This window comes from Anolis sagrei, chromosome 4 (assembly GCF_037176765.1).
Source record: "Anolis sagrei isolate rAnoSag1 chromosome 4, rAnoSag1.mat, whole genome shotgun sequence".
NCBI lineage: Eukaryota > Metazoa > Chordata > Lepidosauria > Squamata > Dactyloidae > Anolis > Anolis sagrei.
Genome location: NC_090024.1, coordinates 103,531,343 through 103,549,133, shown reverse-complemented (window position 1 = coordinate 103,549,133; position 17,791 = coordinate 103,531,343). Strand labels below are relative to the sequence as shown.

General features: G+C 38.8%; 1 protein-coding gene across 9 annotated transcripts in view; it reads right to left on the bottom strand.

The window, feature by feature from the left end:
• Nucleotides 1-17,791, bottom strand: part of CTNND2 (catenin delta 2) — a 623,732-nt gene that overhangs the window by 301,813 nt on the left and 304,128 nt on the right. For all 9 annotated transcript variants that reach the window (XM_067467540.1, XM_067467541.1, XM_067467543.1 and 6 more), the window contains one exon: nt 4,749-4,921. In XM_067467540.1, coding sequence (XP_067323641.1) covers nt 4,749-4,921 — 173 coding nt within the window. The remainder of the gene's footprint in view (nt 1-4,748; nt 4,922-17,791) is intronic.

Here is a 17,791-nt window from a genome sequence, read left to right as displayed (position 1 = left end):
AGTGATGAGGATCAATCTAGCGATGGCGATTGTTAATAAAATGGGGGTTCTGGGATGTTTAACTTTGCAGAGGACAAAGCGTTGAATCGGGTGTCTTGTTAACCTCCATTTAAGTCCTGGGAATCCATCTATCTTGTCTTCGTGTACCTTGACTTTGGATTGGACTACGTACGTGACTTCGCCTTGCCCCTGAGTTTTGGAACGTCTCTGGACCACGTCATCTGCCTGCCGGACTTTGTTTATTGCCTGTCTTCATTATCGACCAAGGACTGTTTTGACTCCGCTTTTGCCACTGTTTGTTTTTGCTCCAGCTTTCCTTTTTCCTGAGACTGAGTCCTGGGATAATCCGGTTTATCTCTGTTTTGTTTACCTGCACGAAGGTCCTTTTGTTTTGCTAAGTAGCACTGCTGGTTAAGTGCTGCTAGCTTGTTAAAGACTCATTAAAGACTTTTGTTAACCCTTTATCTGCTGTGTTTGGCAATCTTTGGGGGCCTGAGTCACAACAATGTGAGAATGACCACTTAGATGGGTTGTAAAAAGGATTAAATAAATTGTTGAGGGGTATGTTTTTAATGGCTATTACCCATGACAGCTACACAGAACTGCCATCTACCATCAAAACACCAGAGAAAATGAGTATTTTCATCATACTTTGTTAGATTTCTTAAAGCCATTTTGTTGACCACTCTGTGAAAGAAGATGATAGATAAGCCTTTGCTCTGATTGAGTGAGGTTGTTTTGATGACCTACAAATCTCTTTAAATGTATAGGCTTGCACACTGGTTCCTATGACCTTCTGTACCTTCTTGGGACAGTCTCTTTTCAACTGACTTCATTTCAGTAACATAACGCCTCACATGGAGATACAAGAGACCAGGCTGTATCTGTTCAATTAAAACACATAGCAGAACAACCCCATTCATATAATATCATATTGTATCCTTTATTTTGTGTTTTACTCATGATTTGGAGGGCTGGGATTCTATTGACTCTAGTGAATGAAGTGAACACTGTCTGTCTCTATGTATTGTAACAGCTGTACAGTACTGTTTAGATTAACTGTGGCTTGTATGTTGTCTTTGTGAGTCTTTGTGAGTCTACAAGTAAGTCAATCCATCTGACAAACAGCTATAAATCTATCACCATCCAAATCTAAGAAGAAAATTCAATGGAGTAAAAATATTTGAGGAAGTGATTGTGTGAAAAAATGATGGCAGAAAAGAAGGCACATTCATGAGCTTGTTTGTATGAGTACTGATCCAAGATATATACAACTATCTTTTAGCATTTCATATTTAAAAGTCATCTGTACTTTTTGAAATAGCAGCAACTGTTAGGATTTTCCCCAAGCAAATATAACAAAATAAGGCTATAAGATATATTTAATGGTAGGAGAAGCCATATGCAAGAACTATGTGCTTTAGTATCCATGGTTGGTGGAATCAGCACTTTGTTACCTTCTTCTTTTTGCTGCACTTTGTGACAAAAATCTATTCTGGAATAGGGATATTAAAATATGACGATTTTGTTCTTGAAAGTGAGAATGGATAATTTCCAAAGATTTCACCATGTTGTAGAGGAAAAATATTTTTGTGTAGTTCTTGACTGGCATTAACACACCATGAAGCATTTAGAGAAATTATTGGCTTTTACAAAACATGAGAATTGTGAGGATTTGCATTAAAAAAAACCACAATGTGCAGAGAACTACATGTATTTCCTGGGCCATTTTCGATATAAAAATACAGCAATCTCAAATAACAGACCTCTAAGACCCGTCGCAAACTAGGTTCCTGTGGGAGAAAAACTCCGCCTCTCGCCCTGCCCCTTTCTCCGCCCCTTTCTCTTTGCCAGCGTGGTTTTTCCTTTGCTAGGGCAGCATTGCCCGCATTTTCTCTCAGTTGGCAGAATTCAACTGAGAGAAAATGCGGGCAATGCTGCCCTAGCAAAGGAAAAACCACGCTGGCAAAGAGAAAGGGGCGGAGAAAGGGGCGGGGAGAGAGGCGCAGGCTCATGACGTCAGGGACATGCTAGCAAGGTTTTCTCCCGCAGGAACCTAGTTTGCGACGGCTCTTATGCTGTGGTTTTCAGCCTGTGAGTCCCCAGGTGTTTTGGCCTACAACTCCCAGAAATCCCAGCCTGTTTACCAGCTGTTAGGATTTCTGGGAGTTGAAGACCAAAACATCTGGGAATCCACAGGTTGAAAACCACTGCTCTAAGGAAAAAAAATCTTAAACACCAAAAACATTGAGAAGAAGAAAAAAATCCATAATTAAACTATTTGGTGCAAGTCCTTTTAGTGTAAGAGTTTTGTATGTAAGAATGTTTTGCACTTTTTAGAAAAGGAAACAGGCTTTTTCATAAAAAGAAACACTTGGCTATCTGGAAGCAAAGTTTTATTTGCACAAAATAATATTCATGCAACTCACATGTACAATGTTTACCAAAAATGTGTATCACTATGCTCCAAAACACTTTAGAATGTGTGAATGTTGGGAGTTAACATTTTTTTTACCACACTATTATTCTTCCTTGCTGAGTTTTCTGAACAGGTCTAGTGGAAATCCATTTTCAATCAAGAAATGGATGATGAATATCTTTTTTGATGAACAACCATGGAATAATGGGACAAGGCACATAAAATTGAATTAAATAAGAGCTGTTTTATTTGATCTAGAACCTATTTTAATTGAAATTGATCCTGGTAAGGAGCAATCTGGGGAGTACTTTCATGCAAACTCAGGCCCCTTCTACACTGCATTATATCTCAGGATCTGATCCCAGATTATTTGTTTATCCCTTATTATATGGCAATGGAGACACATATAATCTAGTTCTAAGCAGATAATCTGGGATCAGATCCTGCGAAATAGGGCAGTGTAGATCCAGCCTCGACTGAGGTTACCTGTCTATTCCAGACTACCTGCTCAACCTCACCTAGGGTGAAACACCTGAGTCTTGAGAGAATTCCAATAGCTGAATTGTTCTATGTCCAGATCTTTTCTGGAAGGGGCATGGGAATGGCCAAGTATTAAATAGCCTCTGGCTACACACCACAATGTGATACCTTCATTTTGATTTCACTGAATCTAAGGGTCACTTTTTCCATTTAAATGGCTTCAAAAACAGGGTGTGCCTTAGACTTGATGGCACCCTATATTTTCTGGGTTTTTAAACATCTATCCTATGCTGAGAGGGGAGGAGGACAAGTAGGGGCCCCGCTTTCAGCAGCTCTGCCACCATTTTGTCCTCAGCTTCAACCAGATTGCTGTTTACCATCTGGCTGGGCTAAGCACCACTTCCTCTGCCCCTTAACAGGTCCATAGAGTTAATAAATCCATACAGACAAGATGATATTCAGGTCTCTTCATACTTCCTCATTGCCCCACAAGAAAGATTGTACTACAAAGCCGCATTGAACCCCCTGCCCTGCCGTCGCCCAAAAGGTGTTGTATATGCAGAGGAAATTCCCAAAAATATTGTAAGAAAATTGGGGTTTCCCCCCTAAAATTGAAGCTAAATTGATAGTGCCTTAGATTTGGTGAAATAAAGTATTATAAATTCATCTGGTAACTATCTCTCTCAAAATACATGAAAATAAAAAAAGAAAATACCAAAATACCAGTGATGTTCTGCAGCTCTGCTTTTGTAAGCCAGCGGATTTAAGCACCGGGATTGTGGCGCAGCTGGCTGAGTGTCAGCTGCATTAAGATCACTCTGACCAAAAGGTCATGAGTTTGAAGCCAGCCCGGGTTGGAGTGGGTTTCCAACCAATTGTGTAGCCTGTTGTCGACCTTTGCAACCCGAAAGACAGTTGCATCTGTCAAGTAGGAAAATTAAGTACCACCTTAAAGTGTGGGGAGGCTAAATTAACTGATTTATGAGGCCATAAAAAAGAGACTCCAGCAAAGCACTCCAGCAAAAAAGCATGCGGGGAATGCAGAAGTACTTCATCAGTGTTGCAGATGGACGATGAAAGCGACAGCTCCCTTGGCGGCCAGAAAAAGTTAAATAGCCTCTGTGTATGTCTGTATGCCATATATGTGTACACTGTAATCCACCCTGAGTCCCCTGCAGAGTGAGAAGGGCGGAATATAAATGCTGTAAATAAATAAATAAATAAATAAATACATTTAAGTAACAATTTTGGGCAAAAGGTAGGATCATCTACTACTACTACCACCACCACTACCACAACTAATAATAACAACAGTTGCTTGTGGAAACTGTTGTATAATTAGGACAATGTTACGTTTACATTGCAAGAATGATTCACACCTGAAAGTGTTGCAGTGGTTTAGGAAGTGGAATATCCTAGCATTAAGTCACTTAGGGAAAAGAATTACTATGCATTCACCATTATTAAGGTTTGCATATCTGGATAAGTATACCACAGACATGTAGGGATGATGCATGGCTCTATAAAAATACCCACTGAAATACAGATCTATGGTTATGTGCCTCATACTATATATGTTTATTAAATTACACACAATATTTAAATTTATATCTCCTGTGACAATAGTAACCAGACTCGAAACAAATAAGTAAAATATGAATATGTCACAAGTTCTGCTGAATTATTATTTTAATCATGATGTTTACTGAGACATACATTCTGCAGAACGAAACTCTGTAAGTAAAGCACTCTGTCTTTCTATTTGCTAATACACTTCTTTTCAACCATAGTGTGCTTCAAAATGCTATTTTCCATAAAGGAAATATAAAGGTTCCTTCTGAAAACTTACCTGGCTATAGTTCTGTATAGCAGATCGGACTTGATTGCTGCGTGCTGGGAGCTGTGACGTTGCTGTTTCCCCAAGGGCAAGGGTCTGGTTGCTGTGGTAGCTAGATGGATACTGGAAAGACCCTTCAGGTTTGGAATTAAGCTGAAGTGCACTCTGGGAGAGGAGGCTTGGCCCTGTGTGGAAAGTTAAGTTGGAGTAGTCAGTGAGCAGCACATTGAAAAAGATAATGCATATACTTATCCAAGAAGCTAGCATTTCACATTCCTTATACAATTTCTCATGTCTCCCTTTTGTCATTCCAGCAGTAATAAAAATAATAATAAATAATAAAACTTTATTTATACCCCGCTCCATCTCCCCCAGGGGGACTCGGTGCGGCTTACACGAGGCCACACCCATCAGTACAGTACATACATTGTAATACAAAAACATAACAATACCAAAAAATAAAATACATAAAATGCAAATAAATATAATAAACGACACAATACAGAGCAAGCAATTAAAAATAGGATTTCACTGGGCAGGGCCACATTCAAGGCTAAAATTTAAAAAAACACTGGGAGATAGGACGATGTATATTATCAGGATGAAGATCTGAGAATGAGAGAGGATTCAATTGCATGAACCATAAATAAAGTGCTTCTAAGGACATTTAGTGCAAAGTTTGGTCAGGGAGTTTCATTACATTTAATCACTGAAGGCACATTGGAATAGCCAAGTTTTCAGATTCCTCCTGAATATTGCTAGCATGGGGGCTTGCCTAATATCTCTGGGGAGTGAGTTGCAGAGCTGGGGTGCCACCACAGAGAAAGCCCTCTCTCTCGTCCCCACAAGTTGCACTTGAGATGTGGGCGGGAGCAAGAGAAGAGCCTCTCTGGAAGATCAAAGAGATTGCATGAGTTCGTAAATGGGGTAACAGTGGATCATGTAACATAGTAGGAGTTCTACTCCTTAAACACCATCAAACTCTAGAAAAAAACACAGAATATTACACAATTTAACCTAGTGGTGAGAAGATAAACTCCAAATTGTGGTATACTATAAAGTATTGGAGAGTGCTAAATATAATATGACTTTTCTATAATTCCTGGACCTTATGTGGATATGCAATACCATGGATAACAGCAAACTGTATTGATATGAAAGACTTCTAGCCCAAAAATATGTCAGAGTCAGAAAAGGCTGATAGTAGTCCCATCTGCCTTTTCTTCCATCTCTCTTCAGTTTCATATTCATAGATAGATAGATAGATAGATAGATAGATAGATAGATAGTGTGCGTGTGATGTGTTTTCCCAGTTTTCCTTTAATGATGCCAACAGAATATTATGGAACAAGAGTCATGCTATGCACAACATGAAAGCAACAGATCTTGGGATTGGGATGAAAGAGCAGAAAACTTAACATGGTACACTCCTGTGTTTATTAGTATGTTCTATTCCAACCTATACAGTTGGATGTGCAAAGAGTCTTGCAGTTATATAAAACTTGAAAATAGAACAACTGGGTGAAAACAGGACAGGGCTCCTTTAATTTAACAGTTGTGTAGAAAAAGCAATTTTAGCCAGTACACAGCCAATATGGCTGTGTTTAATGATTTCACCTGATTATTCTACTTGAAAACCATTCTGTCTTCCATTTGCATTGCTGCTTTGTTTCCTAAATTCAAGTTTTTCTTGAAACAAACAAATGTCCACAAAGCAAAGAAGCACCACAGAGCAATATGAGGATATAAACCTGTAGAAGCAACAAGTAAAAGATCATCAGTTTCTATGACAAGTTGTAGAATATGTACACATCTCAAAGAATTTAAATATACAGAATAAATAAGAATGAAACTATTTCACAGAGATGGGAAGAAGAGAAAGTAGTGGAATAGATAGTGAAATCATGGAACGGCTACTAAAAAACTTCAATATTTTTGTTTCCCATGTTTTAATGGTATAACAAAGTAGTGACATATAGCAATAAAAAGTACCTTGCACTATTAAGAGTAACAAATGGGAAAAAATATCTAACCATCCCATCTCATGTATCAGAGGCTAAAAGAGGTACTCAGTTTACTGTTTCTATTTTGACAGCACCCGGATAGCTCCTTTCGGGTTCATACTGAAATCTGGAGATCTGCCATCCCACTGACATTGTAACCACGACTTCAACCACTGTAGCTTAGAAAAGAGGAGTTTTATAGCAAAAAGATGATAAAAAAATATTAATGGGAATAAAGTTGGTGATATATGATCCTTTTATAATAGGTAGAAGGGGTTCAAGTACTAGATTTTTGACAATAGCATGATACCCATTCTGAATAAGCAGCAATAACAGCACTAGACTTGCCATTGCATTTTACATGTTCTTCTCCTCTGCCTCCCGTGTTCCCAGTTGCTGCACTAGTAATCGGAAGCAGTTTTCGAAACAATGTTATTTTAAACATTTTAATCTAACCAATATGTGGGCCCTTGTTATGATACCTGTGGACATGGATGTTAAACCTCAAATATATAGGCATATATTTTAGATGCTAAACTCTAAATCATACATTCTTACTTCATCCCAAAACTTGCAGATTTAGATCTATGTCAGTTTTTTAATGTTTTCATTCTCAAGGCAAACCTCCAGATTCCAGATTGTCTGTAGGATCAGAAATAGGCAATACATTGATAAGTAGGCTGTTGTATTAACATAATAGTAACATAATTCTTTAAGATAAAGTTGTGCTGGTACAGCCATACCAGAAGCTCCCACTTTATTTGCCTTGTATTGAGTGTTTGCTTGCAGCCCAAGGCTTGAGATTTTGCAGCAGGGTGGCTTCCTGTTAAAGTTTGCAGTTATAGGGCAGGCCACCTGTCCATCATCATTAGGTTCCTTAGTTCCACCCGTTTTTGGGTTTTCAGAAGAGAAGGGAGCCATTTTTAGTCAGTCACACACAAGGAAGCTAGTCTATAGGACGCAGACAGCTCATCCCGTAGGAAAAGATTCATTCCTCAGAATCTTCCGGGGATCATCCAGGGAAATAGGTACAGAAGGAAAAGATCCTAAAGGCTCTGGCTGAGAGCTCACAGCCTCTCAGCCTCACAACACCAGAGGGGAAAACAGCCCTGAAGTTCCCACAGGACAGCATTACAGAACCACTGAATTCCAGCTGAAGTATCATCAAGCCTTGGCTGGTAGATTTACTTGATGTCCAGAAGCAGTTGGGATCGGTAGTAAGACCCAAACCAGCGAGGCCCAGATAATACACAGCCTGAGAGAGATTATAAAGGGTTCTTCCTTATGCTAAGAATGTACAGTTAATCCAAGTCAGTGGCAGTCTCTTAAAGACTAGAACAAGAAAACCTTGAAGTGTTGTCTGAAGATTTGTTATCTGTTCCTTAATAAAGATTTTGTTGTGCCATTAAAGACTGTAAAGACCATTACTTCAGGAATTCCCTAAGAATCTCTCTTTGAGGCACCCCGGCTTCCCACTGCGTTTAAAGTGTACGTCCTATAGAATAAAGACAATTTGTTCAGACCCAATGCGTGACAGAACAAAAGTTATTGAGATTTTTGATTTTTAAAAGTATGGCTAGGACTTAGAAAGCTATTCCATAATTAGGTTTATTTATTTATTTTGTCACTATCAAATAACCCTCTCCTTAATGAGCACACATCTAACCCCATTTAATGGGAATATGTAGTGCAGGGCCTCCAAAGGAGATCTGAAGGTTCAGGCTGTACTGGACAAGGTGAACTTGCATGTTAACTATTCTCAAGTCATTTAGACCTTCAAAAATTAAGATCAGAGCAGGAACCAAAATTTTAATCCCCAATTAGAGTAGACCCTCTGAATAAATGAGACCAGAGTAAGCCAATATTAATACAAGTTATAATAATAAATAATACATCTTTATTTATACCCTGCTTTTCTCCCTAATGGGGCCCAAGTTCCATTGATTCAGTGAGGGGTAGTCTAGTTAGGACTAACAGCTGGATCCAAGATAGCAGAGGGAATTATGTGGATCTCCAGATGTTGCTGGACTGTAAGGTCCAAAAGGCCTAGCCAGAATAGCTAATGGTGTGTGGATGGCAGCAATTCAATACATTTGGAGGACCACAGAATTTACACTCCTAATTTAGGAGAAATATTTTATATTATGCTTAGAAATTGAATAGGGATCAGAACAGCCGAGAAAAAAACAACAACCATAATGTAGTCAGAATTTACACTCCTAATTTAGGAGAAATATTTTATATTGTGCTTAGAAATTGAATGGGGATCAGAACAGCTGAGGAAAAAAAATACAACCATAATGCAGTCAGAATCCCGAGTCTGTGTTCTGTACCAGCTTGAGCTTCCAAGCCATTTTAAATATAGTGCACATGTAGTGCTGAAGTATTATAACTGACATGTATTGTTTTGGAAGTTTCTAATGGGAATTTTATGCCTTCAAGTTATGATGCCTTCTAGCTTGCTTTGCTTAGGAACATCTGATTAAATTCAGAGGTCCTTACCAGTCATCTCAAGGGCCACAAATCCTGTAATGTTAATGGCACACTCTGTTAGGTCAACTTACACATTTCTCAATAACAAATAATTGCAAAATTTGTATTTTAAACTTTTCCTGAGGCTGTAAATCCAACATACTGAAAGCCAGTATCTCTGTTAATGTCTGGATTGTTAGTTCCTTCCTTCAGAGGGATTTCCAGTTTTTTGAAGTATATTTGGAAGGTGGGAGGTGGTGGAGAGGGGAGATTCGGGGTATGCATGGGCAGGAGGGTGGGCAATTTACAAGGTTTCAATGGCAGCAATGGAAGCACTTACATAAACCTTATGATCATCTGTTGATATTGGCCCTTAGCAAACCATCTTGGCTTCAGTCCTCATCAAAGTGTGGAAATAGAAATATCAATATACCATATCTTTCAACAGATAGATTACTACAGAAAAAAATTGAATGCTGTGTTTTTTTAATCTGTTTTTATCCATTGTTCCCAGAAGTCCTCTTTAAATCTATTCATATTATCTTGTATGTGTCTTTTATTAGTAAGTATTGAAGCTAAGTTAAGTTCACATATGTTTGGCTTAGTTCCTCTTGTGATTTTAATTCAATTTTTTCTTCAACAAGTCTTTATAAGTTGGCCAGATTCTCCAGCCCAAGAGTCTTCTTTGTTTTGCCTCTATTGGAGAGAGCCATAGGCGGAGGCGGGGGGTTTGAAACAAGGACATTCTCTTTACATATATGACCACAGCGGCATGTATAACGTATGCAAAACTCTGGAAATCAGATCAAACTCCACAAAAAGAGCAATGGTTAGAAAAACTTTATGAGATAAGGGACATGGATGGACTGACATACTTCCTAAGGGGGAATACAGGGAGACAGATGAAACAAAGGGAGTGGGAACTATTTGAGGAATATAAGAAAACCAATTAAATACTCAAGGGTATCACCCAAGTTAAGAAACAGAAATAAGAGAGGATACTTGCTGTAATGAAAAGGGGGAAATTATAAAACAACAAAAACAAAAACAAAAACAAATAAATAAACAAATAAAAATCTTAAAGGTACACTCCCTAAATAGGGAGAGAATATAGAAGGAAAATACATACTCCACCAAGAAGAAGAATGGAAGTCAACCTGTGTTTCTGTTTTGTTCTGTTTGTATTTTTGAACCTGTATTGTATTCTTTTTCTTTTAACCACATTTTATGTTTTTTCTCTTCTTTTTTGTTTGTTCTTCTTCTCGTTCCCCTCTTATCTGCCCCTTTACCATTGAAACTCCCACACTACCCTTCCTATCTCTCTTGACCCCTTCCCCCACTCTCCAAAATGTTTTGCAACACTGTATTTGAAAATATCAATAAAATATTTTTTTGTAAAAAAGGACAAAATTGAATGCTTTATGATGATGTTGAAGTGTTAACCAAAATATTGTTGTTGCCATCCTCATAGTCCTTTGTCTCTTCTAACTTTCCCCTAGTCTCTTCAGAAACTGGGAAGAAATGCTGACTTCATCTAAGGACTAAGATCATGTTAAGTCCCCAGAGTAAATTATTCTTGTTCATTTCCTCTTCCCATTCTTTGGGGATAAGATTTTTTCCTCTTTTATTCATTTTTATAACACTAGTCTTTTTTATTTAAATTGTAATTAGTATTACAATGTAATGCCAAATTATTTACATGATTCTATATCCATAGCAGATAAATGCATGGTTGTTTCAATATTTTACATTGCACTTCCACTTTTAGATCTATTAAGCCTAATTACATAATAATCTGTTGAAGTTTGTAGCATATCTACTACTTGGCTATTATATGGTGCCTCCTATCCTATTCTGTGAGATATATGTGTGTGTGTGTGTGTGATATTTACATGATGATACTAATGAGTTCCTCTAAATGAGTAACAGAAAGAAGTGAGATGGAGTAAGGCAAAGGGTGAGAAATGCATACAAATATGAATATCCAGGGAACTACCATTAATCACAGCTATTTTAGGGCACATGCCAGCCATGAAGGGCATGATGAAGTACTATAGATGACTTCCATTGCACTCTCTTGATAAGAAAGTGCATTATGTAGATTGATGTGGAAGTGAATAGATTTCATTACTTTATTCCTTTCTCATGATAGAGAAAGAAGAGGAAGGCAAACCTAGAGACTTGAATATAATATTCATATCCACCCTCTTTTTTGCTTCAATAACCTATCTCAATCAATCACCTAACCAATCATCCTTCTGTCCAATGGTCTCCCAAGTATTTAAATGCACACCAGTTTTTAAAGAATAATAATTCCTTACTGATATGGGACAGCTGCTGCTGGTGACAGTTTATTTTCCATAAAAGGAGGAAAATGTCAGAGCTTTGTGGAAAACAACAGATGAAAACAAAGGGCAAAAATTTAAACCGTGCAATTGGACTCTTTTAGTGGCAAACATATCAGAAAGATGTGGTAATTTTTTGCTATGCATCTCTTTAAAACAGGCATGGGCAAATTAAGGCCCAGGGGCTAGATGCGCCCTCCCTGGGTACTGAACTCAGGCCCTCCCTATTTTCCTTGACATCTTGGCATAAGGACATGGTGGCCCACCGCATCCTTATGGCAAAAAGACAAGGGAGGAAGGCATGCAGAAACTGACAGCCCTCCGGAGTACTCTCAGTCACTGCCTGTCTCACCCTCCTCCTGGCATAATGCCAAGAGGACAGTCCGAGTATTGGGGGAGGAGGATCGGAGCAGTTGCTGCATGTCTTGCCTTTCTCCCAGCATAAGGATGTGGTGAGTAGCCCTGTCTTTATGTTGAGAGAACAACCTGAGGATGAACCTTGCCCTGCCCTTCCCTGGCCCTCCCCACCCAGTGTGTGCCTGGTCCCCCTCCCTCCTGGCCTAGCTCTCCTGGCCGGGCCCGCATTGCAGCCCCAAGCAAACAAGTTTGCCCATGTGTACTTTAAAAGAACAGCAACACTGAAACAAAGATGTCATCTTCTGGCATTTCTTCACACCAGTTACAGTATTTTATTCCAACCCTCAAGTGGATTTCTTGTTCTGAAAGATATCACAACAACAACAACACTTTTCTTCTCTGTTTGTTAAATCATAGATTATATTTCTTCAGTGCACCAGTGTATCACTGAAATTGTATTTTCGCATTATGGCACAATAACTTCAATTTAAAAAAAAAAGAAAGGAGAAGGAAATTTACTTTTTTTGAACCACTACTTTTTATCACCACTATTCTCATTTTTAAAATGTTTGGAAGAGCAGTAGTGCAGATCGAAGAATCACTACAAACAGACCCCACATAATGTAAGAAGTGGTTGAGAAAGCAAAATCAATAAGAAAAAAAACCAAGTTACTACAATATGAGCCCTGTATCCACAGGGGATACATTTCTGAATTTAGCATTGAAATGGGAAAACCAGGGATAATAGGTAACTCTATTTACTAGAGTTACCCTGGAAGACAGAAAATTTTGAGAGAAGCATCCTCTCTATGAATTTCCTAGAAACTCCTGAGTGGAAGCATAGCATAGAATTCCCTTGAGGGCATAGACAATTCGGAGAGACGACACATTGCTGAATGTGGTAAGTTGAAACTCTGGGTATCAGTTCCAAGAGACCAAGAGTAATACTGTATATCTTCAGGGGGAAAAAACCCTGAAATTATTAGAAACGGTATTATATATGGCACAATGCAGTGGCTGATCTGAATAAATCTGAATTACATATTGTCTCAAAAATGTGCCAACACATTTATTTGAAAAATGCACAACTCCCACAGTGCAAACTGGAGGTGTCACTTCCTGTGTTTGCAATTCATACTGTTAGGGATACAGGGAAGAGAAAGAAAGGGAAAGGCGATATTAAGAAACTTCAACTTCTGAAAACAATTGCTGCGTGTGGGACAGAGTTATATTACAATCCCAATATCGTCTTTCGCAATCCATTTGGTCTGCTCAAGAACCAAGCAAGCAAATAAACATCTACCCACAGAACTTAGTATCTTTTACTAGCATTTGAGTATAGCTAGTATAAGAAGTGCATAGGATAACTACGGTAATTTATAGCATTAGTCTCTCATCTCCTCTCATGCACATATACAAAGAATGAAAGAGGGGAAGAAGATTTTAATTAGTCAACCTCAGCCTAATAACTGGAGACCTTTAAAACTTCACAGAAATGTAGGTGGTGTGACTGAGCACAGTAGGTGGGAGGGAGCTTTGGGGAACATAATTGCTCATTATCAGTAGAAAAAAAGCTTCCATAATTATTTACTACTGATTGCCTTGCATGACCACTACTCTGTTTGCCATGGTAGTTAATGTCTTTCATAGTTATTGGTCTTTTTCTACTCTGCCAGAGACCCAGCAAGGGAATCTTGGGAAGTGTGAATAATCCAGAAGGGGAATATCTATAACATTTGCTTTTAAAGATCATTTCCTTGAAATAAGAATAAATGTTCCAATGAACATGAGATCCAAAGCTTGGAAAATCCTCCTCCTCCTCTTCCACCTCCCCCCCACCTCCTCCTCCACCACCTCCACCTCCTCCTCCTCCACCACCACCACCTCCTCTTCTTCTTCTGCTTCCTTTTCCTCCACCTTTCTTTTGTACCATAGGACAAAAACAGAGAAGAGAAAGGAGTTCTATGTTTAGGCAGGCTGACAACAGTTGCTTCAGATTCTGATTATCATGGAAGGTCAGCAAAATGTTGCTTATTTAATTTGTTGCCATTAGATTGCCATGGTCAGAGATGGGATTTTCTGCCTCATCTGCCAAAATAATGCTCCCCTGATGGCAAAATGTCCGTGTTGTGCTTTGGTAAAATAAACAGAACACCATTCAGGTTCTCTTGGGAACAGTCTCAAGACACATCTGAAGAGACCTTCAGTCAGTTAGTTAGTCAATTTCAATTTTGTAGTTTTGAGAATGTCCCATAAATTAATATTTTAAAACCTAGTATTAGCATAGCAACACTAGCTGATTATGATTTGAATGCTCTTTATTGTGATAGTATGTATATCTTCACGCCCACCCTCTCTGGAACTATATGAAAATGTTATAAGGCATAGTGGTAAATACCACAGAACAACATGAGATTTTCTAAACAACATCCTAACAGCCAGAAACAAGCATGCAATACTTTTATAAAAGTGATAGAAATGTCACAGCACAAAGCTATAAGACTTTCCTCCCCCCCCCCCAATCCTTTTCAATTCACCACTCTTTTTTGTGCAGAAATATATCTAGCTACAAAGCCAACCCAGGGACAACTTGTCAATATATCTAACTTAAATATTCAGTGCATCATCAGAGAACTATGCAGAAGAAACCTTCAGTTCATCAAAGAAGTAGCTGTGTAAGTATCTTCAGTTCATATTATTCAAAATGATTTTGTAGTCAGACAAACACATATGATATATTAGAATAACAGCAGCTTAGTTGAGATTATTGAGTCACTCATATAAAACTGTAATAAAAGGACACCCAATATGGTAAGCAAAAGATCAATGGGGAATTGTGAGTTATTACAAGCAGCAGACTAGCAGATGTCATTCCCACTTGCAAAGGAAACAGCCAAATAAACCACAGAGCTTCACCTCAATTTTTTAATTTACTGTGTTGTCTGATCCCTGGATCTTTTGTGATTTTTTTTTCTGTCCCAGGGCATCCAAGAAAGAATTCACAGTATGTTTCAGATTTATTTGATCTGTTGTGAAAGAAACAAATCAGGGAATAACACAGTTAACAAATCAGGGAACATAGTTCCACATTTTGTTCAGCTGTTCCTGCTGCTGTGACTTGTGCAAAACAAAACATCAGAGTCCCATAAAATCCATAAATGCATGAGGTCGGCTTATACATAAGTATATATGGTACCGCATGTTCCGGCATACAAGACAACTGGGGGTATAAGACGACCTCCAACTTTTCAAGAAAAAATACAAAGTTAGGGATATACCGCCATATAAAACTACCCTCTTCCAACACTATGCCCATCTAGTTACAAGAAATCCCAAGTGCAAACCTTGTCAATGCGGGGCAAGCGAGAGAGGGAGGAGGAGAAGGGTGGAGGGAGGGAGAGTCCGGGGAGGAGGAGCGGCAAGAATTATGACTCCCAGAATGCCTCAGCGAGCACATCTAAGGCACGCTGCCACCTGGGGCTGCTGGGAGTCGTAGTCTGGAGGCGCTTCCTTGGGCCAAGATGAGCCCAGTGGCCTTTAGTGGAGGAGAGTGGCGGGGGCGGAGGAGGGCCTTGAAAGTAGAGAGGCGAGAGCAGCTGGGGCAGTGGGGACAGCCCAGAGGACCATCACCCCCAGCTGGCCTCCACGGCAATGCGGCCTGCCGCTCCTCCTCCCCGCACCCTCCCTCCGCCCTCCTCCTCCTCCTCCCTCCCCAGGCTGTACCGCTAAGGGAGTTGGATTTTATCATTTTCTTTTCTTCTTATTATTTTTATTTTATACTCAGCATATTAGACATCCCCCAACTTTTCATAAGATTTTCCAGGATTAAAAAGTCATCTAATATGCCAGAAAAAATGGTAAGTGCTGTGACCAAAATTTAGAAAGCAAGAGAAAAGCAGACACAATCAATGTATCTTTAATTAGAGCATTATGTGGGTTAGGCAATCCACATGGAACAATCTGTCAAAACCAGCATCAGAAGGTTATCCTGAAACCTTTGCTAGATTAGAAGCAGGAAAAATAACACTCACTTAAGAGACTGCTAGCTCCAAAGATGCCAGATTTAATCTTATTCTACCTTTTTCAACCATTTGACAGGTAGTTATTTTTTAAAGAAATAGAAGAACATGGTACTGAATTGGCTTCTTAGAAGTCTAACAGTATAGATGTAGGGCCTATTATTCTGCAGCCTTTTAAATTCTTTCAGAGGAAACAACAGGTAGAATAAAAACATATTGACCAATTGCATTTTAAAACTAAACATCTGCTTTCTTAGGGGCTTTACAATACAGATGGCTTTTGCAGCAAATTCACCTGGCAACTCCAGAAAGCACATTATTAACAGAGAGACTAGTCAAACTGGCTTAATAAAGCCTTACATTACATGTAGACAGATTCAAAAAAGTCAAACATCTGTTACATTAACTATAACTTTAGATATTAGTTATTCCCATATTGATAGCTCCAGGGCTTCTTTAAAAGACACAGCTTCAAAAAGATGGACTACAGAGGTTGTTGTGGATATCATGTTTTTACTCGGGTATATTCATGTGTGTTCTGTCAGTCTTGCATTCTGTCCATGAGATTCCTTGGATCATTCTACAGTAAAGGAGAAAAACCTTAAGCTCTGTAGTTATCTAGCACTGGCAATGGAAAACAGGCCCCTTTTCTCTGTGCTAGGGGATGGTGGAGATGGCGGCCCATGTACACAGTGAGCCAGTCCACATCAGAAACACTTTGTCTCTACCCTAATGCATCACTATCCTGACTAGTAGCTGGAACTTTTACATATTTGTCACCCCTGGTTTTCTAGAAAATTATCTCAACACATAGAATCATAGAGTAATAGTTGGAAGAGACTACATGGGCCATCTAGTCCAACCTCCTGCCATGCACAAAAAGCACAATCAAAGCACACCTGACAGATGGCCATCCAACCTCCGTTTAAAAGACTCCGAGGCAGAGAGTTCCATTCTTGAACAGCTCTCATGGTCAAAAAATTCCTCCTAATGTTAAAGTGAAATCTCCTTTCTTGTAACTTGAACTCATTACTCCAAGTTCTAGTCTCCAGGGCAACAGAAAACAAGTTGGATCCCTCTTCCTTATTACATTTGTGCTTTCAAATATTTAAACCTAGCTATCATGTCTTCTTCAACTTTCGCTTCTGCAGGTTAAACATACCCAACTATGTAAGCCACTCCTCATGGGACATGGATGTACACCCTACACAGTGGTGTACAAGCATATAATCAACAAAAATATAATCAACAAAAAAAACACCAATTGTGCTGCCAAGAAAAAGATTTATGCTAGTACAAAAGATCCAAAGAAGACTAGGAGAACTTAAGGATATCTGGTGGACTAAAAGCTAAATAAATCCAACACTTTGCAGATGTCCATGATGCAGAGGGATCTTTTGAAGCCACAAAGGTCATTTATGGCCAAAAAAATCAAGGCATACACCCTCTACATTCATTACATAGAATCCAAATTCCCAAGGACAAAAAAAATCTATTTGCACAATGTTGGAAAGAGCGCTATCGTTAACCTCCTCAACCACAGTTCTAACATAGTTAAAGAGGTTTTCTTGCAAATCCCACAACAAATGAGGGATGAGTTTTCAGCACTGCCTAGTTTGGAGGAAGTGAGCAAAGCAAATAACCAATTTAAAAATAACAAAGCTAGCAGACATAATGGGATTCATGTTGAATATTTTTATAAAATAATAATATGAGGATATGCAGGCATTGCTGGCAAAAGATGGTCTTGTTATTACAGGCAGAATTAATACTCTGCTAACTATTATTAATTTTTATATAAAGGATTAATCTGGAAGGTGGAGCATTAGGAAGAATTTCCCGATGGTAAGAGAAGATCA